Below are 26,508 nucleotides of genomic sequence, written 5' to 3' on the forward strand. Positions count from 1 at the left end.
AACATGTTTTGCTGTAACACATTTGATGATATTTTAGACAATTAATTATCGAGTGTGTTTGGTTTTTAGTTCTTAGTAACTTTCTGTATTGTACAATTATTTAGTAGAGCGTAGTGTATCGTATTAAAAGCTGTTCATAGTAAAGAATTTAGTCGAGTAGTTCGTAAAGTCCCTCAAAATACCAACTTCAAATCAGTATATTTGTTATGTAACTAGCGAGATATATTTCTCATTCGTTTGATGAGTCATCTAACAGTTTTAATCGTGTAATATTGGAAGCTCGCTGATGGAAGTCGATGGTTTTGAATTTTACCGTTTATTGACTTGATTGATGTTTAAATTTAAGGGAAAGTTGGATCTGTAAACGGAAGTATGGTGTAATGAATGGTATAAAAATGGCTAATATTTAATTATTATTATCAAAACGACTAAACAAATTCGGAAATGTAGTAAAAAGCACCATTTACTTTATTAAAGTATGTAAAGCTTTTCACCAGTGGAGATTAAACACACTTTTTTTAATAAGATTTTCAGAAAAATTCGACTTACTTGAGTGATTTATAAATTTCTACAATTTTTGATTCCGTTTTTGGTGTAATATTAGCAAACATTTTAAGATCAGCTAATGTACCTTCTGGTCCTAAATAATCTAATAAGACATCGTAATCTCCAATTTCAGCTGAAAAGATAATAATAATTATTATTATTATTATTTACTATGAACTCAATATAGTTAAAAGAATCTTGCTACTTAAGTCAGCAGTATGAATTTCAGCGATCTTAATTTTCAGGTATTTGAACAATTGAACTCAACAGTTCATCCTAGAGTAGAGCTCCTTATACTCCCTCTCTCTCTCCATATATATTGATATAAATATAGTTTTCTTCACATCATTCCGGATTCTTTATACAAGTAACTCATAAAAATTGGCTATTTAATGAGTAGAGAATCCTAAATCATCTGTCTTCCCATAATTATCAGACTTCATTTACAATTTACGTATTTTACTACCATAGATGATTGTGTAAATTAAAAAATTTCAAAGTTTTCATAATGAATTGATATTAGTTAGATAACCGCTGAAAACCAGGAAGAACTGGACAGCTCACTATTAATAAAGATCGATTTGTCATTTTCAATCAAAGTGAGAAGCTTTTATCGGTGTTCAACCATATTAGACGTGAGGTAGTTACCCGCCAATGGTATCAAAAGATGATCATGTGGATAGTCCTTATTGATTTAAGTTTAAAATTGGACCCTGACACAATTATCTAATAGATTTGCACTTGTCAAAAGACATTAGGTTTTTAGTCTTAATCTCCTGAGTGTTTCTGCATTACCACTAACACTAAGGAATCCTAAAATGCATCTAAACAATTATCCACTGCTCACTTACTTTCAGTAGATATCTATCTGAGGTCATTATGAGAAGTCTTAAAGATAAATTAGGAAAATGTTACTCAGGTAAACAAGTGTACATCAATATCATAATAATTTCTTTAATAATAACTAACCTTGTAGTATACATGCTGCTAGTACATGCATTTCTAAATTTCTTCCAATTAATCTTCCACTATGTAAATCACGTCTTAATTGAAGATAGAGTAAGTATCTTATTGTATGTTGTATTTTTTATTCCACAAGTAAACAGGTTTGTTTTGTATTTTGTATAAAATTAAGTAAAACATACATTAATGATTATCAAACAAAATAGTATAACAATATAAATTCAAATGTAAATGTTTCAAAAAAGAGTTACATCACATTTCTAGTGATATTTTTGATAAGCCTTATTAGACATAAACACCGTTGGATGCCGGCCAGCTCAGTGGTCTATCGATTAAGTACTCTGGCTTGAGACTGGCAGGTCCTGGGTTCGAATCTCGTGAGGTGGGATCGTAAGTGTGCACTGCTGAGGAGTCCCATAATAGGACGAAACGGCGGTATAGTGCTTCCAGGTTTTCCTTGATGGTCTAGCTTCAATCGACTCATGATATCAACTCTATAAGTCTTATTAGTTGAATGCTTGAACCGATTTCTTAGCAGCTTCTAATAACCAAATACTAAAATCTACAAAGCGACTTGAACAAATCAGAAAAATTCACGATGTCCAGAAGTCAAAGACTGATGATCAAAGATTCATTTGTCTTACAAAAGAATTCGAAATTATTTAAGAATACATCGATTTTTATATGATATTTTTATAGTTAGAATAACAGTAAAATTTGTATCATTTTCGAAGTTGAATTCATGAGTCAATTGAAGCTTGACCACCATGGAAAACCTGGTCGAGGTTGGTTGAAGTTAGACATTAACACTATTGGATGCCGGCTTACTGATATAGAGTTAAAGCGTTCACACGCGAGATCGATAGGTACTAGGTTAGAATTTCGCGAAGCAAAATCGTGGGTGCGCACTGCTGAGGAATTGCATGCCATGACGAAACGGCCGTCCAGTGCTTCCGGGTTTTCCGTGGTGGTCTAGCTTCAATTGACTAATGAATTCAACTATTAAATATTTAATTTTATCATTTAACGTCTCTTAACACCGATAGCAACAACACTACTTCTCTAACATGACTCAAACTGGAAGCTAGTAATTACATGATCTGATAATTCTATTTGAAGTACTCAGTTTTTATGTTATTAATATGATATCTGCACATAATTCATTACAACACGTTGTAGTAAGCAACTATTAAGAAAGCATGAGACATCTTCTAGTTACGTCACTTAGTGCAAGTTTGCAGCGTTATCAATTAGTCTACCGATTCTACACAATACATTGTTTTAATGGGTCTATATTGAACTACTAGCTAGTTTAAACAAATTAAATATATTACTTGACTGTGAATTGAACTACAGGAGTTCAAATCACTTACCGACTTTTTTCTTGACGAAATTCATTAACTGGATCACTTGGATAATGTTTAACACGAAAATTCAGTGATCTTGGACTAACATCTGAAAAACGATTCAACCATTTATTACATTAAAGCATTGTACATCAAACCATCTATAATATATAAACAATTTTTAATCAGAAAACCGTTGGAAACTAAGAACCATTGGATAGCTATTATTTTGTCTTACTACTGGACTACTCATTCGCAGTTCATATATATAACCTCAGACAAATGACCTTAAGGTTTTATCCCAAGTGTTCAATCTTCAGAGCACTAGATTGGTATCCAATACTTTACTCTATTTGCAATATGTTACTTAAATCTTCTGGTACAATTCGAAGATAACTGTCTCATATCCGATGTGATCTTAAACTAAATGAACCACCAGAAATCATTCTTGTCTATTGAAATTGTTTTAAGAATTAAGATATGACATACCAGAAATTTATTCTTAATAAGTTTATAACCGAGTTTTCAGTTGATTAGACCTCATATAACTGTCATTTTAATCTTTCATTATAACACTTTTAGACGGTTTTTTTTGTGATTTTAAATGAACCCTTGCAGTACTTAGCTTTACCACTCAAAGTAATATCAATGAAAATTTCGTCTTCTTTTAATGTCAAACATACTCTATTAGTGTGATTTCTGATTCTGATAAGTCTTGCTGATTGAACGCTATATTCGGATCCTAAGCTAGTCTTGTAACCCCCGAGCTAGAACTACACAGCCACTTAAACACGAGAGAAAAGGCGTAAAATATGCGAGAAGTACTTTACTCCAAAGGCTCATTTATGTACAGAAAATATAAGGTTTTTATAGTATTTTAGAAGTTCTTGGGTTTTCCTGAAAATTCCTGAATGCTACTGAACATAGTATCAGTTTAGTAATCAGCCAATTAGAAACTCTACAAGTAACTATTTGCACTCGTGATGTTTCCAGCAAAACTTCTAATCAAACACTGATTGGATAAAATACTTTTTAATGTTTCCTGAGCTTGTCATGTCTATTGCAAGAGATTTTCAGGATCGCGCCAACACCTTTCTTAAAGTATTTTTGCTTCAAGTATTCAATAATTCTCTTCAAAAAATTGGAATATTTTGATGTTAAACTATCTATTTCTAGTGGAAATGTTGATATTATAGATATACCTAGAGAAATTATTCCGATATATACCTTCAATGGTATGACCTCGTTGATCTGCGATAAGTGAGAGAGAGAATGATAAACTTTCTAAACTAATTTTTAGGATATCACTATTCCCATTTTTAACTCATATTAACTGAAAACTTACTAGAGGTTAAACGTTCGAGCACGGGACCGATAGGTCCTCGGTTAGTATCTCACGAGTGGGATGGGATCGCGGATGCGCACTGCTAAGGAGTTCCGTACTAGAATGGAACGGTCATCCAGTGCTTACAGGTTTTCCATGGTGGTCTAGCTATAATTGACTCATGAATTCAACTGTTCAATTACTATAATATCCACAAAACCCCTTTCGAACTATCAATACGAATGTACGGCTTAGGTAAATGTCAAGGAATATGTAAAACTATCAAAATGGATCTTAATTTAGTAAACTAATAAATTTTTCTGTCGGGTTTTTGACACAAATTAATTTTCTAATTTAATACATTAGTTATTCAATTTAAGTTATATTTGAAAAACTCATATGATGTTATTCATGAGAATTGAATGTTTACTGTAACAACAATTATACTACTTAATTTGATTAGTACTGAGAATAATCTTACAATTTCGATATCTTTTATTGGATTCACTTAGCATTGTTTGTTTGAATCTTCCCATTGATGCTTAGGCCAGTCTCTTATTGGCCAGGACTCAGTAGCCAAGTGGATAACGCGATGGCATTTGAAGCGAAAGGTCGTGGGTTCGAGTCCCAGAGATAACATCAACTCTGAGATGCAGGTACATCCGGCTGACGAGTAACAAATGGGACGAAACGCGCGTCCTGGATTCCACTGCTGGCTACTATCCATCTTTGCTTATATCTCTTAATGTTGAATGATTGCATAATCCAATCAAAACCATAAAACTTATGATTGATTCCTACTATCTTTACATTAGGTTTTCCTTATTCATTTCAGACAGTGATTTTTTCCACGTTTTACAAGACTATCAGCTCACCAATACTTTTATGTACAGTTCCTGATAGATTTTGTAAGTTCTACATGTACAATCGCTCAAACAGTTAATACAACGGCTTCATTAAGCAAACATCTACTAATCAATAAAATGAAATTTTTGATCTTTTTAAGTAATCTATAAGACAGTGTAATGTATTTCCAATCACTACATCAATAATCGTATGATTTGCATGAATGCAGACAAGACTATAATTTACGAATAAACCAATCAGATATAAGATAACAGATCTTGGTTTATGGCGCAAAACTCATTCATCAATTTAGCTAAATAGAGTTTTGGCATTGTAACTAATGGCATTCCGTGATGAAATTCCTAAATCTAATTCCTAGCCCTAAGCATCAACGGTAAATCATGATTCTAATTCTTCACACTGGTTTATAATCCTCACTTAATTCTAGTTAGTAGATGGACATAATCAAGGTTACACTGACGTCACTCAAAGGTCATCCATAAATTATAGTCTCATCGAAATCACTATTCTTAAGAGACTAATCTATCAACTAAATTTATTTTCGACAAAGTTACTCATAATCTACATGTTTTAACTCATATTTTGAGGAAATCACCCAACTGCATCGCAAGACAAGTCCTCACATGGAATCCTAAAGGCCAAATGAGAAGAGGAAGACCAAAGAACAAATTACGCGAAGAAATGGAGATAAACATGAGAAGAATGAACAAAAACTGGACAGAACAAGAAAGGAATGCCCAGGACAGAGTGGGTTGGAGAATACTGGTTGACGGCCTATGCTCCATTGGAAATAACAGGCGTAAGTAAGTAAGTTTTTTGGATTGCGATCCAAGTATTAAGAGGTCACAGTTTTGATTCAATATAAATTTCGTTAAATATACAAATTATTAATAAACGTTACTTACATTTTAATTGTTTATAAACGGTTTTGGACATTTCTAGCCATTGCTGTAAAATAAAGAAATAAACCAAAAAAAAATTGCTCAGTGACAAACAACACACTCAGGGTTATGTTAGATACTATTTATTATTAAAGTTTAAGAATAATATAAGTACTATTGTAGTGTATTGTCATTAACAATAATATCTTAGGCTGGATTTTTTTAATTGCTAACTCCAACTGAAGACCCTCTAGGGTTAGTTCTAGTCTTAAGCTTGAGTAAAAGAGGAAGATTGATCAAGGGGTTAGCGACCTCGTCCTTTAACATGAACTTTGCTTAAAAAATGTACCAACCGGAAAAATATAATTTAAAATTGTTTTATTTACATGTCTACCAGTGGAGAAAAATTACTCATTCCCTAGATTGGTTTTAAAGATGTACACACGTTACTTCCTCTTCAAATTCCCTTCTAACCATAAAATAATAGTCGATTGTTAACGGTCTTACCCTTAATCCATCTAAACGTCAAAGGTGTTTACTTTAGCCTGAGACATGTCAAACAATTAAATATTTTGTTGGAATCAAATGAAATCTGTAGTATTAGGAATGTTATTTATCCTGGTACATGTTTTTGTTATGATCTCTCTCGATCTTCCCATGTTTAGTCGACACTAAGGGCCGTTTATCGTCTAACTTATTATGTTAAAAGATCATATTTTTCTAGTATTACTCGAAATTCGGTTATACGAACTGGTAATTCTTGTATATTACCTAATATTCTATACTGTTAGCTACTGTTTTTTTCTAAACTTCTGAAAAAAGATTTCGCTGTGTTTTGTAGAATCTTGAATTTAGTTGCTAAGGTATAGGGTGAATCTTTCGATACCACGATGTACATGGTCACAAACAGACATTATAAATCTTGTAAATAACTCACAAGTTTCATATTTACCAAATGCAAACTAACCACATCATTATATATCATCCAGAAGAATGAAATGCAGATAGATGGAAGCTACTTATATGTGAGCACAAACAAGATAAGTGAGTGAGAAAATAGAGAGTTAAAAGTGAGCTTTATTGATTAAAACTGAAGCAAGAATGTATATACACAAATAGCCACTTCTAACCCTAAGATAATAAAGCTACATTTCCGATCAAGAGCATGTTTTCCGTTTTAAAAAAGGAAACTAAATCACTCATTCATCTTGCGACCTTTGCCTCATTTGCTCAACTTACCAATAATTACTTTCTAAAGATCTTTACACATGATGATACTCCATCATAAATAATATGTTTAATGACAAAACATCTAAACAAATGAAGACTTAAGGTATTCATAAGAAATCTTACCCGTTGTTTAGAACGATCTAAATAACGTAAACCAAAATAATCTTTTTCAATAATTCCACCTAATCGTTCTATAACTTGATTAAATAATACACGACCAAGACAATCATTCTGTTTAGAAAATACAAAGTAGAATATAAAGAAGATCAACAATGACATTGGCATAAACTGTCTATATGCATATATGTATATGTTTCATTACAGACTGGTAAAGAAGTGTGGAAAATGACAGCTGACTGATTAAAACTTTAACTATTAAAAGGTACATAGAATAGATATTGTACTAAGAAATTTGATAAAACTCGCGAGGCGGGATCATGAATGCGCACTGCTGGGGAGTCTCACAATAGGACGAAACGGCCGTCTAGTGCTTCCAGGTTTTCCTTGGTGGTCTAGCTTCAATTGACTCATGATTTCAACTATGAAAATACTGAAATCTCCACAAAACTCCTTCTTATAATAATAATCATATACTCACTAGTGACTGACTTCAAGATATATTTCCTGGAGTTCTAGTGAGAAGCAGTGACCAGTAAATTTCGACCAGGTCTGTTATGAGATATCAACTCATTGAAGACAATTGGTGAACGGTTGATCAACTTCGTGGATTGGTTGAAGTTAGACATTAACACCGTTGGATGCCGGCTAAATGGTCTATCGGTTAAGTGCTCGCGCGCGAGACCGGCGGGTTCTGGGATTGGATCTCGTGAGGCGAGACCGTGGATGCGCACTCCTGAGGGGTCCCACAATAGGATGAAACGGTTGTCCAGTGCTTCCAGGTTTACCTTGTGGTCTCGCTTCAATTGACTCATGATCTCAACCATGAAAATTTTATTTTATTGAAAACTATGTATGGTGTTATTTTAGAGTAAAAATGATGTAAACATCACACAGCTTTTATGTAAATAATAATATCTGTAATAGTAAGCTTTCAATAGATATTAAGTATATAAATTTAAATGTCTATTAAAAATAGAACTTTTATTTTTTTAAATTGGTTTATGAAATAATCCCTCATCCACCGCCTGCCACGACTATTGATGATGATGATTGGTGTAGATGTAGGCTGGAAGAAAACTAGAAGCGCTTAATCTAAAACTTTACATCACTTTTTGAGGTCACTGTCGATTGAACCAAGCTGTGTATGCGCATTCAGTCTATTTAATAAGGATCCATGCTGTGATCGTGACCAGTGTTTGGAGACGTCGGGTTATGACTTGAAATAGATCACAATCGCATAGATGAATAGACTCTTTATCTTCCATGAGTCTCTGAGTCCTGAAATCGTCTTATGAAGTTTTTTTATTTAATCTTTCTTACAACTCCTGATATGTTCTCTACTTCTTATACCCTAGTATTTTTTTACGATTATAATGACTGGTAAATTTACATTCTGAAAGCCTTGATTCGATATTCCTATTTAATCACAAGTTTTATTAGGTTGTGGCTGACAATGAAATCCAATAAGCCGATCTCATCCTATCTAGGTTTCATCAGCGTTTCGTACCTGTATTCCAGTATTACTGTTCATATTAAGATATGAAGCCAGTAGCTATCACTTCAAACCCCAACGCATTACCCACTGAGCTGTTCATTTCGGACAATCATTAAACTGTTCAACAGATGTGAATTAACCAATAAGAACTTGTTTTTCTCCCCATTGTCTATGTTCAGTTAATGACTATCAGGACATAGTAAAATAATTTTATAATGTTATAAATCGTATTCGTATATGAAGTTATTAATAAATTGATGTCAAGTACTGACCAGTTTAATGTCCTGAGATTAGATTATGGATTAGTTGATTTTCACATAGTTTCAACTCAGTGGTGGACTCAATGACCGGATATGTAATGAATCTATTGCTCCTACTTAGATAATTTTCACGGAATAGATCACAGACTAATCTCAGCTAGACCTCCATTAAAAATCCGAAAGCCCTGGATTACCATTTCGTCTTGGTGTATAACTCTTCAGCAATAAGGATTCACGATAAGGCTACCAAGATTCGAATAAAAAAATTTTCACATAAAGTCTTTCCTTTGTTTTTACATTGACTTGCATCAGTTCTGTCTCGCTGTAATAAGTAGTAGTTTTGCCAAAGTCATAACAAATGACAAGGAGAAATGTTTTACTCCAGTTACAAAATAAGTAAATTATCATTAAAAAACAATGTGTCAGCACTTTATTCGTGGTATGATCATACAATTAAACTGAATGAGGGATTTTTGACGGTGAAAATTACCCAACTAAAATAAATAAAAAACCAGTATTCAAGCGACTGACTATCGTTGAAACAATCCACAAAGACGAATGTATGCCAACTAAGACTAATCAAAATCTAGTCAAAACATCAAGAATGGGATAATGCAAGATATGACGAACTGAATAAAAATTCATATATGTTATATAAGTGACTATCTGGATACAGTACGAAAGTCGATTTTGTGTTGGACTTCGGGATGAAAGATACTACGTTCAAATCCCAGAATAAGCATCAACCGTAGGATACAGGTAAATCTAGCTAACAAACCAAAAATAAGACAAAACATGTGTCCTGAATTTGATCGCAAACCGCGTTTTATTTATTACACATAAAAAATCTTTTGTATCATTTAGGCAAATTTAACACTACTACATTGTCGATACTTCATTTTGGACAAACGTTGACTACTATTCTTTAAAAAGTCACTATAAATTATCGCAACAAATTCATAAGTTATGATTAGGCAGTATTGAGTACACAAGGTGATATATTTTGCGAATTTTCCTATAATATATTCAGTATCACATGAATTAATGAACAATCTATCACAAACCGCTACACCTTATTTCCAAATTTCAATTATTGTACGAGTAGTAGTGTGGTGTGCTACTGATATCGACAAATATAAGTAGTATGTCTCTTCAACCGAGAGTGAAATGCTTGGCGGCAGAAGGTTGAGAAAATAGGAGACGAGGGAATGAGAACAGGGAGTGATTGGTTTGGAAACGAAGGAATAACAAAGTCTGAGACAATTGATGAGTATATGGAAGATAAATAGTGATAAATGTACGGGATTCATCGTGGCTGATCCTGACCTATGTCAACCAGTTATTTCGTCGAAAATAATCAGTTCATGAAAATAATTATAGAGAAACATATTTTAATATCTTTCGCTATGAAATAATCACTTCTAAATTCTATCAAATCTCTTTCACTAACGATTGCTTGGGTTTTAACTAAGATCATGAACAAATCAACGTTAAATCATCATAGAAAACCTGAAAGCACCAGACCGCCGTTTCGTCCTAGTATGTGACTCTTCAACAGTTATTTGTATAACAATGACTTATTAATGACTAATAACCATCTGCTTACTAGTGACTGTCTTCAAGATGAATTTCCTGGAGTTCTAGTGAGAAGCCACGGGCACCGGAGTTCAACCGTATATTTTATGAAGTACTTACTGACTGAAGACAATGGTGAACGGTGGTGCGATATCGTGGATTGGTTGCAGCTAGACATTACCACGGTTGGATACCAGCTCAGTGGTGAACAGGTTAAGTGTTCATGTCCTGAGTTCGAGTCCTACATGTGTGATCGTGGATGTGCACCATTGAGGAGTCTCATAATAAGATGATGGTGGTCTAACATTCATCCATTCATGATATCAACTTAAACTTAACAATCTCCACTACCCTATACTAATAACTAATATTTTACAAATTCAATATATTCAAAGTTTAGAAAATCGATCTGAGAAGAATTAACAGTTTGAACTGATATATCCTCTTATTAATTTTTTTCTGGTTAGCGTTTTTTTAACGATTTGGTTTTCTACGGGATGGGGTCGCTAACCGTATGCCCAACCCTCCTCCTTTACCTGGGCTTGAGACCTTCAGTAGCCCCCGGAGGAGCTACAGGCGGAAATCATCAAATCGCGTCTCAAGACAAGCCCTTACATGGAATCCTGAAGGCCAAAGGACAAGAGGAAGACCAAAGAACATATTACGCCAAGAAAAGGAGATAGACATGAAAAGAATGAACAAAAACTGGACAGAACAAGAAAGGAATGCCCAAGACAGAATGGGTTGGAGAATGCTGGTCGGCGGCCTATGCTTCAGTGGGAGTAACAGGCGTAAGTAAGTAAGTAAGTAATCCTCTTATTAATAGCATGAATCTACAGAGTACTACTACTACTACTACCACTGTAACTAAACAATAGAAAAATGCATATTATTGAAAAATGTCAAAACTTTTCTATTAGCCAATAGAATTATATATTCATAATTTAATCGATTTTTATAATCTAATAAGAGAAAATCTTAACTTCAAGAAAACTCCCTATTTTGGTAGAATAATCAATATGTACATTTCCTGATATGAGAAAACCTTCTTAAAAATACAAGAAGAAACTATATACAACATAAATAGTAAACTGATATACATAGTTACTGACAATATTTCTAAATTAATTATTATTTACTCAATATTAATTAGATTAGATTATTGGTATGATGTAATGTTACCTTAATGTTAAAATAGTAGAATGCCCAATTTTATAGACACAATGACAGGAAACATAAAGTATTGTAAGTAGACCAATAAATCAGTATATGGAAAGTGACTTTTAAAGTGTTGAAATCATTACTGATTTATATGGTCACAGTCTGTGAATGAATAGTATGCTAAAACTCGTATTTTTTGAGTAAACATCTAAAACTGATCAAATTTGAGATGGTGGAAGAGATTTGTAGTTCAGGTGAATGATTTAGGTGGAGTTTTATTCTCTGAGTATATATCAATACATGTGGACGACTGTCGATATACATTTGATTGAGAAAATGTTGAAAGATTAAAAGCACAAGGGAATTTGTAGAAATCGATCTAATTTATCAACCCATCAGAAAAAATTATGGACAAACAATGGAACAAGAATCAAATCAATAGGATATACAATCAAAATAAAGAAGTAGACAATGACAGGTTAAAGGTCAACAATAACCAATCAATATTGGGGTCGACAGAACAAGCTGCAAAATTTGAACACTACACCTCTACCTGAAGTTTGTACTGATGATGTTGTTCTGAAGAACGATAACAGCTCCACGACCAAACAATCCAGCTCAGAGAACAAAACCCCATCTAGAACTGATCAAATTTCAGTCAAAAATATCAACAAACAGACAGTTTCAATTCTTATCAATTATCACAAGGCGGTTTTGTGGAGATTTTAGTAATTTTATATAGTTAAAATCATGAGTCAATTAAAGTTCGACCACCATGGAAAACCTGGAAGTACTGGACGGCCGTTTCGTCCTATCGTGGGACTCCTCAGCAGGGCAAATCCACGATCTCGCCTCGCGAGATTCGAACCCAGGATCTACCAGTCTCGCGCCGGTGCACTTAACCGATAGACCACTGAGCCGCCACTTAGCGGTGTTAATGTCCAACCTCAACCAATCCACGAAATTGCGCGACCAACTTCTGAGGAGTCCCACAATTGGACGAAACGGCCGTCCAGTGCTTCCAGGTATTCCATGGTGGTCTAGCTTCAATTGACTAATGATCTTAACTATATAATATTATCAACTAAACTAACATTCATACCCATTGTATAGGTAATTGATTATCTGGACTCTGTAGTTAAGTAAATAATGCACTAAGGTAAGAGTATAATATCTGAGTAGACCTATGAAATCAAATTTATACAAATATATTCATCATTATTTTTACAAATGGTTTGATAGAAATCGGGCTCCGAGTATGCAAAAGGCATTGTTTATGTAAAATGATACTGGAAATAATCTTAGCAATTGAAATGTAGATAATTCCATAGTTTCATTTATCAAACTCGTCTCGACTCTTTTAAGATCATAATCGAAGTCAAAATGATCAAGAAGAATATAATGATTAACAATCAAATTAAGTCTACACTAAATGCTTATTCAATTAAATCCGTAAGTTAACTTTAGCAAATTGAATCTGATTGTCGAACGTTATATATTCTATGACAATTTCGATTTTGATTATAGTCCAAAGGAAGTCAAGACAAACTTACTGGACGAAACGGTGGAATTATTCAAGTTTCAATAGCTGCTATTACTTTCAAAAAATAATTTTACACAAACAATGAAATTAAGAATAGTAAGTCTTGGATTTTGGCGCCAAATTCATTCGTCTATATGGCTAAATAACATTTCGGCATTACAGCTGATATCAGTTCATGATGACAAACCTAACTTTCATTCCTAACCCCAACCTCTAACTCTCAGTACTATCCCTAATTCCTTACACTAATTAAAAACCCTCATTCAACCTTAATAAGTAGATTAACTTCCCCATGATCACTTCAGTATCGCTTTAAATTCGTCCACGTATTGTTAATTTTTCTCATGTCTGTCTCCGTTTCTTGGCGAAATGTGTTCTTTGGTCTTCCTCTTCTCCTTTGACCTTCAGGATTCCATGTGGGGCCTTGCCTTTTGACGCAATTGGGTGATTTCCTCAATGTGTATCCTATACACTTCCAGATTTCTTCCTCCGCTGGAATCTGGTTTGTTGTCTCCCACAGTATTTTGTTGCTGATAGTTTCTGGCCAACCGATCCGAAGTATCTTGCGTAGACAACTGTTGATAAATGACTGTACCTTCGTGGTTCTCCAGGTTTCCGCCCCATACAGAAGAACTGTCTTGACATTTGTATTGAGAATTCTGATCTTGGTGTTGGTTGACAATTTTTTTGAGTTCCAGATGTTCTTCAGTTGTAAATATGTTGCTCTTGCTTTACCGATCTGTGCTTTCACATCTGCATCAGATCTACTGTACTCATCAATGATGCTGCCCAGATATGTAAAGGTTTTCACATCCTTCAAAGCTTCTCCGTCAAGTATGATTCCATTGATGTATGTTATGTTGTATAGGAGAGTCTTGCTTTTCCCTTTGTTTATATTGAGACCTACTGCTGCTGAGGCTACTGCTACACTGGTCGTCTTCTCTTGCATTTGTCGTTGCGTGTGTGATAGGAGAGCCAAATCATCTGCGAAGTCTAAATCGTTCAACTGCATCCTAGCTGTCCGCTGTATCCCGTGCTTCCCTCAAGATGTTGACGTCTTCATGATCCAGTCGATCACCAGGAGAAAGAGAAAGGGTGAGAGTCGGTAACCTTGCCTGACACCGGTCTTTACCTTGAATGAGTCGGTGAACTGAAGATATTAACCAATCTTAACAAATGCAGTGATTCATATAAATATCTGAAACGCTGGAATTATTTAAATCTCACTTGCTAAGATCATTTCAAATATAGTTTTCTATAAATCATGAAATTGAAAATAGCAAGTCTTGGATCCATAGAAACATTTTAATACTTTCAGACCGTATACATGACTCAAGACTGATTGGTGATGACCAATGTTATATCTATCTAGTCTTTTAATGATGGTTGAATTCTGTCGACTGAGTTCCAGTGTAGCATTAATCTAAATGACTCAGCATCATATGGACTATGTTTGATGTTAAATGGCTAGAGGTAGTTAATAGAAAACTATGCTTGACCTAGGTTTTATCCTAGTTTACACTCGTCACATTGAGGCATATCTTTTATCTTGAGGGAACTGATGTTGTCTGACATACTATCGTATGAGCTATAATAACCAATGGAATAAAATAAATATACAAGAATGGAATTAGGTTGGACATAAATACAGAAATTTCCTCTTAAGTTGTATAGAGGATTGAACTTTACTCAGTCATATGTTTATTTACTAAACTCCAAACAAACTTGTACGCATCAGGAGGTGCTTGCATCCCTGTGCTGATACTCTTATTATTACTCGGACCGATTATCTTCCGCTTTGCTATGTCCCGATAAGAATAGTGAATGGTAACTTTGGGATCTATTTATGAACCAATACTATGCATATATTTTTATTGCATAATTGTTAAATATTTAAACTATTCTAATTCATGCCTCTCTTATTAAAAGCTTTATTTTGACTTATGAACTATTGTTATACGATTTACCATTCTTGAATTATGCCCCATCTATCACAGCGACATTTGGCTAAATATTGTACAAATCTTGTTTCCTATTTTATGGTACAATGTGGTATATCTGTTTGTTATATAAACCCAGTATGCTTGAAATAAATGATCAATACCGCAGAGGCTGAGATTGGTGTTCTGGACTTAACTGACTGGGCTAGGCAGAAAGCAGGATCGATAAGTACTCTAGACGGCTCGTACGGGAAGTTTCGTGTGTCATTGGTCCGATCGATAAATCATTGCTCTCTGATTGGCAGTATTATCACGTTATACATTAACAGGGCATCCAGGTGGCACAAGTTATAACACTCTTCAAATACACAACACGTAATATACTGTGCTACTGAAACCAGATAGTTACAACCCTAAACACTTTGTGACACTATAGCTGTATCGAGACAATCTATAATGGATCAGAATTCACTTTTAAACATTAACTATAGGATAACTCAAACCCTTATTAATAATGATGGTATACAATTGACAATAAAAAGATTTCTTTTTCATTAGGTACAATATTTCACAACTGAATAATCATTTTCTGATTATTTTCTTAATTTGGACTAAAAGGCGGCATATTCAGGTCAATCTTTTATTTTCAATAATGTTTACTAACAATAATGTCCTTAGTTTAACAGTTACTTTAGATAGATGACTGATAATTAAATTAAAAAAGACTCAATCAGTATAATAAAACTGAACTAGATACTATATTTGTCTGTTGTTTTTTTTTATTACTTTAGAATGAGACTTTTATGATATATAGCTTGTGGTGGTCAGTATTCGATATTATCCTTAAACTTTGTATATTGTTTGTCTAGATAACCGTTACTCGATAACGACTCAACAATGTATAAATCAGAAGATGAATAAGAAGTGTTGATTGTGTTTATTATTGAATCACGCACAGATATCCAAGATTGCAGGCACGTTAAGCAAGCATGAAAGAGTAGTGCCGTAAAACAAGCGAGTGTGAATGCAAGTCGAATGAACTGCTATAAGCTAATTAAAGATGTTGATATGATACATTTATAACTGTTTGTAAAATTCTAGCGTATCCGTTCTTCAATGTTCAATAGTAGTGCAATATCTAACTTCTTTTTTCATTCACTTATTGAGTGGATAACGCATATAAGAGCATAACTTTTACTTCAAACTTGATTTTAGGCTATAGTTTTCCCCGTTATTTGTGATATAGTGTTCTGTGCATAGAAGACATATGTAGGTAGACTTAAATAATTGAAATAAAATCTCAAATAAAAGTTACACTCTCATATGTAACCCTTACCAATTAAATGAATGTTAAAATGCTTGGAATTCCACTTTTATTGAACACTAAGAAAATAATGGTTAAGCTCACATGGTTTCTTACAATTATCTATTCAAATTCAAAACCGGAAATATGGATAAAAAGGTACCTTAAATTTTATCCTTCCACGGACGTTTTTCATCATTAATCACTTCATGTTTATCCAGCTGATAGTTCAAAGTGACCAAAATCATATGTTTAATAATGTGAGACTAAAATTAGCTTTAAAGAGTAAATTTATAGCTTTAAAATTGTTTCTACTGTAAACAACACCATGTTTAATAACATAAACAGAGGTATTTATTTATTTAAACACATAAATATTGGTGCAAAGGGGCGCCAGATATATATGTGCCACACAAAACAATGAAAATGAGAAGAGAGAGGGGTAAGATGCATAAAAAAAGTAATGGTGAAGGGAACTGAAATGTACAACCAGAACAACTCTCTCAGTTAAGGAGGTTATGACCACCCTTTGTGCAGAAAGTAAAAGAAAGTTACATCAGGATCGCCACTGGCTTCTATTCTGAGACATATCTGATAAAGTCACTAGCCACTGTGTTGCACCATCTCTCGGACCCCAGCCAGGGAGTCGTGAAGGACCAACAGAAGCCAGTCCTTTGCAGCTTTCTTTCATACCACGACACCACGTCATACACTGACCACCTCTCCGCTTTTTCCAACAAGTCCCAGAGTCGGCAAATAATGCACGACGTGGAATTCTCTGGGACGACACCCGTAGAATATGTCCAAGACACCGAAGTCAGTGTTTCAAGATGGTGACACCAATTGGGTTGTCGTCTCTGCACCCGAACACACGATGCCGAACCTCTGCATTACTAACATGGTGTTGCCACTGGATGTCAGCAATCCTTCGGAGACAACGATGGTCGAACACAGAGAGACGTCTAACATCCTCAACTCGGAGAGGCCAGGTTTCACAAGCATAGAGCAAAACTGCTCTCACCGACGCGTTGTAGATCCGACCCTTTACGGCCAAACTAACATCACGAAGTCGCCAAATATGGCCCAGATTGGCATAAGCCGCTCTGGCTTTCATTATACGTGCATCAATCTCATCACTCACGCCCCCACCAGCACTTATGTAGCTACCTAGATACACGAACTTCTCAACTACTTCAATCTGCTCACCATCCAGGGTGAGTACAGGATGAGAATCCCGCCAGTCTTGTAGGAGTACTTTGCACTTTGAAGGTGCAAAGCACAAACCGTACTTGCGGACACTGATTGCCAACTGATTAAGTGCGGACTGCATTCCTTGGGCATTGTCACACAGTAAGACAATATCATCCGCATACTCAAGGTGGAGAAGTCTTTCTTCAGGCAACAGATTCTTACCGCCATTACTTACGTCCATCAGAGCTGTTTCCAGAATGTCGTCGATGGTAAAGTTGAAGAGGAATGGCGAGATTATGCAACCTTGCTTAACCCAACTGCTTGAATGGAACAGTGGAGAAATGTGGTTGTATGCCCTCACTCTACTTGAGGTGTTTGTATACAGAGCCTTTAAGATGTTAATAAACTTCTCAGACAAACAAAGGTAGGCAAATGCATATCACTTGTCACTTCCAAATCATCATATCGATCTTAATATTACTTGCCAAAGCATATTACATTGAAAGAATAAAGAGACAGGTATCTGGAGGTTTTGTTGAATGTATTCCAAAAAAACCTATTGCTTTGAGAACAAAATGCTCTTCGCATTTTGATAGTGTGACATCTAATTGACAAGGAACAAATTGGATGCAATGAATTCATTCAAAATAATCAACAAATAATCCTATCGTACCATATCAACATTTTGGAAAGCGAAAGCAATTACAAGACTTCAACTTGATCTTTTTATACAAAAGAAGTTAATGGTTTACCTTCATAGGCATTAATAACTAAAGCATTTTGACCTCGCTACTCAATTTTTATTCTTTAGTTAATTAAAATGACAATCTAGTGGATTCTCTTTACCTATCCTTTTCCTTTAAATCCCCTAGATTGTTTTTATATTAAACAACGGAAATCACCTTCAAATATTCAAAACATATCACTCCATGTATCTAGAAAAGGAACCTACTTGAAAAAAAAATTTAATTTTTAATCGAATTTACATCCTAAACTTAATTATTTTTATTTTTACACAACCCAATTTGTTTAAATCACGACAGAAGGTCCTAAGTTTGATTCTCGGATCTGAGGTTGTTGATACGCACTCTTGATAAGTTCTACACTGAGACAAAACAGTCATCCTTTCCTTCTATGTTTCCAATAATAGTCTAACTAGGATCAGTTAGTGATTTAATTTATGAAAACTTGGCAATCTCAAATTCCTCTTTATTATTAATTTCTTTTGCGCAAATTCCAAATTATGAAAGTGATCATTCAAAATCGCTAAGTCTATTAGGTTATATATTAAGCTGAAGATAAATCAACGAAACAACTAATGAATGTTAACAGTTGAATTAATGAGTCGATCCAAGTCAGACCACCATTGAAAACTTTGAAGCACTGGACGGCCGTTTAGTTCTAGTATGAGACTCACTGAACATTCATGATTCCGCACGTGAGACTCGAACCCAGGATCTTCGGTCTCTCACACGAACGCCTAGGTCGACTCAGAGTTCAACTGTTAGGATACTAAAATCTGCACAAATTCTCATACCTAATGAATTTATGATTGTCTAGAATTAATGTCGTGTTTTTTCTTCATTTATGCTTCATTATCAATCACATTTCACAAACCAATCTATTGAATATATATTGTATTGGGAAAAAATAGTGTCCTAGCTTATAAATGTTTATAAAAGTTTTGGCTAATTTTATCCATATTGAAAAGTATACGTTTTCTCCTACTGAACAGTTTAGTACGTTAAAGTATTCATCGACAAATATCGGTCATTTCAAATCAAAAGTTCAGTTAACTCTAAACTTACTGTAACTTCCATCTGTAATGGAACTTCTTCATCACTTAATAATTTAACTTCAACCATAAAAAATCCAGCATTTCCATCCATATTTTCATGTGATAAAGTTCCCGTTGGTGATTTTGAAGATAAAGGAGATGTTGGATGAACTGACCAACTAATAGATGGAATTTGTTCAGAACTACGTTCTGATTGAATAGTTAATGATCTTGTCGGATATGTATCAGTGGGATCCAAAAGAAGTTTTGTTGTATCATTGCGAACTTCACTTTGGGATCTAAAATAATGAAAATCATGAACTGTTCAATGAAATTTATATACATGAAACAATCAATATTTATTCTGAGCTATTACTGAGCTTTTTAACGTGTATACACAAGTGATTGATATGCATACATCAAGTGATAATATCTATATATTGAATGAATAAAATCATGCAATCTAAGTAGATGCAATTAATTTCTTCGTATAGATTAGTATGAATTCCAAAATTAAGTCGCCATTCTAATGATGAAGTATTCTGTACAATGAATGACAGTCTACTAATGTAAAATCAGTCACTTGATAAAGGTATTAACAAACCATACGTTATTTAAATAATGTTGGATTATAGCTAGTGGCTAAATTGAAGAAGCACATTTCATCTTATTCTGAACTCATTATTAGAATGTGCCTAGATTCAAATGTTATTATTTATATTGGGAATCGAACCCATTACCCTTCGCTTCACACGTCTAATGTGTTATTTGTTGATAAACCTTAACTAACAAAAATATAAAGTATTAAAATGGTTATGGAAGATAATTAAGTTGAGAATAACGTTATGATTTCAAAGGTCGGTGAATTTATATTACATTAACACCGTTGGATGCCAGCAGGCTCAGTAGTCTGTCGGGTAAGTGCTCTGGCGCGAGACTGGTCGATCCTGGGTTCAAATCTCGCGTGGCGGGATCGTGGATGCGCACTGCTGAGGAGTCTCATAATAGGACAGAACGACAGTCCAGTGCTTCCAGGTTTTCCCTGGTGGTCTAGCTTTAATTGACTCACGCTTTCAACTATGAAAATACTAAATCTCCACAAAACCCCTTCTGAATTTATATTAACATACTAAAAACTACATTTTACGATTATAAAAAGTTATGTAACTGCGTGAATACTCTGATTAAAACACATTCAACTAATCAACGAAAAATAATCATCCATACGACTGAGTTATTGAACTTGATCATTCCTCGTAATATTACTACAATATAAAGATTCCATTGTAGGGTATATAAAAAAACCAAAACGAATACATCTTAGATGTTTTAAAATGGAACCATATCTTACCCAAAGTGTACTTCTTATTATCTAATTTGTAGTCAACTATCAATTCAAAATTAAACAGTTGACTCGATGCAATATATCAATATATATATAATCAATAATTTTAGTTATCCTTTCAGGTCATCAAATGGGCAGGGCCATAATGAAAAAAAACGGGCACTATAACATTTATACTATGTGATAAATGAGTAAAGATTGACTTAGTCTGATATATATACATATATATATCAACTAAATACCTAACAAAGTTCGTCTGAATTACATTGTTTCATCACTACGGGTTGACGCCCAAAGCCAAGTTTTAAAATACAAAAAACAATAGTATACTCGCATTTATGCATAAATATAAGGGAATAGGATATAGTTGAAATTCAAAGGCGAATTTACTAACTTTTGTATTTTAAGTGAACTATTTACCCAATAAATTAAACTCTTGTTATTATATGATGACACCCTGTTTCTTCTTTAAATATTTCTCAATAAGTACAAAATATGTATTCAACTAAAGAAGTGTACACAGACATGAATATCACTGTCGAGCCACCTAGACTAGTGGCTACATTGCAACTTGATCAATAGCATTCGATCAGCACTAAGAAAGACTTGACACGCATGACTTTGATCACCACCCAGTGATCAATCAATTGTGATATCACTGCTTATATTAGAAAAAATTGTCAACCAAATAATCGATAAGAAATGTAACAAACAAAAATTATCATGATAAGTAAAGATGGATGATGGCTAATAGTATAATCCAAGATGTGCGTTTTGTCCTATTTTCGGGACTCGTTGACTGGATGTACCTGCATCTCAGAGTTAATGTTCACTCTAAGACTGATCAATTACAGTCTTAAATATCAACCAGAAGACTCAAATAAACAATACAAAATGAATTTAAAAATTGTCTTCCACTGTCTTAATAAGTTATACTTATCATGTAATAATCCATTGATAAATATATGTTGAGTCAAATGATATTCAGTCTGTGGAAGCACAATATAATCTCACTTAAAGAGAAATAGTACTTTATAATACTGTTCAAGTGGGAGAAAAACCACAAACTTCTACTCCAAATAACTAATTCCGTGTTATTATACAGATAATATGTCATGGTATTTAAATCTATTTGATTTTCTCAATAATATACATATATATGTAACTAACTGACAATTGAACAGTGACCAAATTTCATGTTCATCTAGTTCTCTAGGTGTTAATCGAATTCTGTGTATCAAAATCAGAATGTGGCTACGATTATAAGTGATTTGACATTGCATGTATAAAGTTTTAATGTAAATTGATTGAAACTAGTTGAGCTTTAAAATGTAGTCAACACTTAAAAGGCTTGTCATTTGTGACGTTAGTCACTATTCAGTGATCAATCATTCGTAAGTACCTTAGTCTTATAAGATATCAGTTATAACCCGAATAGCTCAATGGCAAGGTTTCAGACTGTGAGACTATGTGAAGCAGGCTAGAATCCTACAAGAAACATCAGTCCCCTTACGTTTACACGCATGCTTTGTTGATGAGTGACGACCAAAGTCAAGTAAGGTCTCCTAGTGACAATCACCAACCAACTAACATATGCATATACTGTTCATTTAAGAGTTCGACTAAAGTTTACCGTAATTATCTCCCCTAAAGAAAGCTCTGCATTTGTTAGCCTGAAACCTTGAAAATCTACTGTAGAATGGTTTCTGTTATCGAATTTCTCATGTATTTCTGATCGGTTTCATTCTATATAAGCAAATCTCTTGAATTTACCAATAACGTCTTTATTTTTCTATGTGTAATTTACATACTCAAAATACGTTTCACTTTTTTATCACTGTACAATATTATAGTTTTTTTATGACAACTATTAGGGAAGTTATTTTACAAAATTATGACGTGGACATATATACCGCTGTTTAAGAGGAATAGGATCACCCACTATGAATTAGTATTTCTACGTAATTGACCTCTAGAAAATGAATTAGGAAACTGTAAAGCATAGAGCGAACTATATCAGAAAGGGTTTTTGTGAAGATTTCAGTATTTTCATAGTTGAAATCATGAGTCAATTGAAGCTATACCGCAATGGAAAACCTGAAAGCACTGGACGGCCGTTTCTTACTAGTGTCGAACTACTCAGCAGTGCACATCCACGGTCCCACCCCGTGGGATTCAAACCCAGAACTTATCGGTCTCGCACGCGAACGCTTAACCTCTAGATTTCTGAGCAGGAATTCAAAGGTATTATTGTCCAACTCAAACCAATCCACGAAATTGAGCCACCGTCCACATTGTCTCCAGTGTGTTACTATATCACAACAGACCCTGACGGAATCGTGGATGCGCATTGCTGAGGAGCTTCACAGCAGGACGAAACGACCGTCAAGAGCTTTCAGGTTTTCCATGGTGGTCTAGCTTCAATTGACTCATGAACTCAATTCTTAGATTACTATTTAATTAGAAATAAACAACTACTAAGTAATTTATTTATATTTTTTAGTCAGAAGAATTGAATCTATTGACATTATAAACCGTGTTCATGTATTAAATTATTGATTAATTTATGTCAATTACCGCCTAAATCAATGTACTTGATCTTCACTATTGATCATTTAAATGAATTATGCAATATTCAGTATAATTCTGATATAATTTTAAGCCAGTAATTACTTCTTTTGGTAATTCTTGTTTTTCTTGGCTCCTCCACGAGGTGTAACAGACGTAAGTAAGTAAGTCTAATAAATTTTACGTTCCTAGTCTTACCTTCTACCCTACATGGAATTGTTTTCAGTTAATATAGAAAACAAATAACCCGTTATATTTCCAAGATGTAACTAGTGGTTATATCAGAATTTTATCAAATTATAAATGAAATAAAAAAATATTCAAGTATATTCTATCAAACTCCGCCTGTAGCTCCTCTGGGGGTTACTGCCGGTCCCAAGCCCGGGTAAAGGAGGAGGATTGGGCATGGGGTTAGCGACCCCATCCCGTAGAAAATCAACTCGCTAAAAAAATCATTCAAACCTTTTAAACTCTGCCCTGGGAGTAGAAGGAATAATTATGACGTCTCATGATGAAAGCCGAGTTCCTTCGGAAGTCATGAGGCCGATGCACCTTCTTACAACCAGAGCGACAATTTTTATAGGTACATGGAATGTCCGGACAATGTGGGAGACCGGCAGAGTCTTCTAAATTGCTGCAGAAATGAGAAAATACAACCTGGAGGTGCTTGGAATCAGTGAAACACATTGGACGCAGGTTGGACAACAACGACTATCTTCAGGAGAACTTCTGTTATACTCCGGTCATGAAGAAGAAAATGCCCCACATACACAAGGAGTTGCATTGATGCTGTCCGGAAAAGCACAAAATGCACTTATTGGATGGGAATCTCATGGACCAAGGATCATCAAAGCCTCCTTCAAAACAAAGAGAGAGGGCATTACAATGAACGTCATCCAATGCTATGCGCCGACCAACGACTACGATGAAGACGCTAAAGACCAATTCTACGATAGGCTGCAGTCGATCTTCGAAAAGTGCCCAACCAGGGACCTGACCATTCTGATGGGAGATTTCAATGCCGAGGTTGGAAAGGACAACACTGGATACGAAGAGGTCATGGGACAACATGGACTGGGAGAAAGGAACGAAAAAAGTGAGAGATTTGCAAACCTATGTGCCTTCAATAAACTGGTCATAGGTGGCACCATATTCCCACACAAAAACATACACAAGGCCACTTGGATTTCACCGGATCACACTACACAGAATCAAATCGACCATATCTGCATCAACAAAAAGTTCAGGAGGACGATGGAGGATGTGAGAACCAGAAGAGGAGCTGATATAGCATCCGATCATCATTTGCTGGTCGCCAAGATGAAACTAAAACTCAAGAATCACTGGACAACGGCGCGGACAACATCACAAACGTTTAATACGGCCTTTCTTCGAGACGCTGACAAACTCAACAAATTCAACATAGTACTCAGCAACAGGTTCCAGGCCTTTCATGATCTACTCAATGGAGAGGGAACTACTACGGAGAGCAACTGGAAAGGTATCAAGGAGGCAATCGTTTCAACATGTCAAGAGGTTCTGGGCCAAAAGAAGCACCATAGCAAGGAATGGATCACTGTTGGTACACTGGATAAGATTGAAGAAAGGAGGAACAAGAAGGCAGCAATCAATACCAGCCGAACCAGAGCGGAAAAAGCCAAGGCACAAGCCGAATACACAGAGGCAAACAAGCAAGTGAAGAGGAGCATCAGAACCGACAAACGTAAATATGTGGAAGATTTAGCAATGAAAGCGGAAAAGGCTGCAAGAAAGGGAAACATGAGACAACTGTATGATACAACAAAGAAACTTGCTGGAAATTACCGTAAGCCAGAAAGACCAGTGAAATGCAAGGAAGGCAAAGTAATCACCGACATTGAAGAACAACGCAACAGGTGGGTATAACACTTCAAGGAACTCTTGAATCGACCAGCTCCACTGAACCCACCCAACATCGAAGCAGCACCCACGGACCTCCCAATCGATTTTGGCCCACCAACAATTGAAGAGATCAGCATGGCCATTAGACAAATCAAGAGCGGCAAAGCAGCGGGACCAGACAACATCCCGGCAGAGGCACTGAAGGCAAATGTAGCAGCAACTGCCAAGATACTCCACATCCTCTTCAGTAAGATTTGGGACGAAGAACAAGTACCAATAGACTGGAAAGAAGGACTTCTGATCAAGATACCAAAGAAAGGCGATCTTAGCAAGTGCGACAACTACAGAGGCATCACTCTCCCCTCAATACCAGGAAAAGTCTTCAACAGAGTATTGTTAAACAGGATGAAGGATTCCGTGGACGCCCAACTTCGAGATCAACAAGCTGGATTTCGTAAGGATAGATCGTGCACAGATCAAATCGCAACTCTACGTATCATTGTGGAACAATCAATCGAATGGAATTCATTACTCTACATCAACTTCATCGACTACGAGAAGGCATTTGATAGTGTGGACAGGACGACACTATGGAGGCTTCTTCGACACTACGGCGTGCCTGAGAAGATAGTCAATATCATACGGAACTCCTATGATGGACTAAACTGCCAAATCGTCCACGGAGGACAACTCACCGACTCGTTTGAAGTAAAGACCGGTGTTAGGCAAGGTTGCCTACTCTCACCCTTTCTCTTTCTCCTGGTGATCGACTGGATTATGAAGACGTCAACATCTGGAGGAATGCACGGGATACAGTGGACACGCAGGATGCAGCTTGACGATTTAGACTTCGCGGATGATCTGGCTCTTCTATCACAAACGCAACAACAAATGCAGGAGAAGACGACCAGTGTAGCAGCAGCCTCAGCAACAGTAGGTCTCAATATAAACAAAGGGAAAAGCAAGACTCTCCGATACAATACAGCATGTACCAATCAAATTACACTTGACGGAGAAGCTTTGAAGGATGTGAAAACCTTTACATATCTGGGCAGCATCATTGATGAACACGGTGGATCAGATGCAGATGTGAGGGCGAGGATCGGCAAAGCAAGAGCAGCATACTTACAACTGGAAAACATCTGGAACTCAAAACAATTGCCAACCAACACCAAGATTAGAATTTTCAATA

General features: G+C 35.2%; 1 protein-coding gene and 1 non-coding gene across 2 annotated transcripts in view; one reads left to right on the forward strand and one right to left on the reverse strand.

The window, feature by feature from the left end:
- Window positions 1-26,508, reverse strand: part of Smp_125440 (putative 4.1 G protein) — a gene marked incomplete at both ends in the record, with an annotated part of 77,886 nt that overhangs the window by 43,827 nt on the left and 7,551 nt on the right. Inside the window, 6 exons of the mRNA XM_018794304.1 lie at window positions 550-679; window positions 1,516-1,613; window positions 2,883-2,964; window positions 5,952-5,994; window positions 7,281-7,388; window positions 19,554-19,821. Of these exons, the coding sequence (XP_018648730.1) occupies window positions 550-679; window positions 1,516-1,613; window positions 2,883-2,964; window positions 5,952-5,994; window positions 7,281-7,388; window positions 19,554-19,821 (729 nt within the window). The remainder of the gene's footprint in view (window positions 1-549; window positions 680-1,515; window positions 1,614-2,882; window positions 2,965-5,951; window positions 5,995-7,280; window positions 7,389-19,553; window positions 19,822-26,508) is intronic.
- On the forward strand, window positions 4,746-4,814 carry Smp_tRNA_00266_Pseudo_TTG.1.1. Its single transcript has one exon. It is a non-coding gene (tRNA).

The sequence above is a fragment of the Schistosoma mansoni genome, chromosome 1 (assembly GCF_000237925.1).
Source record: "Schistosoma mansoni strain Puerto Rico chromosome 1, complete genome".
Lineage (NCBI taxonomy): Eukaryota > Metazoa > Platyhelminthes > Trematoda > Strigeidida > Schistosomatidae > Schistosoma > Schistosoma mansoni.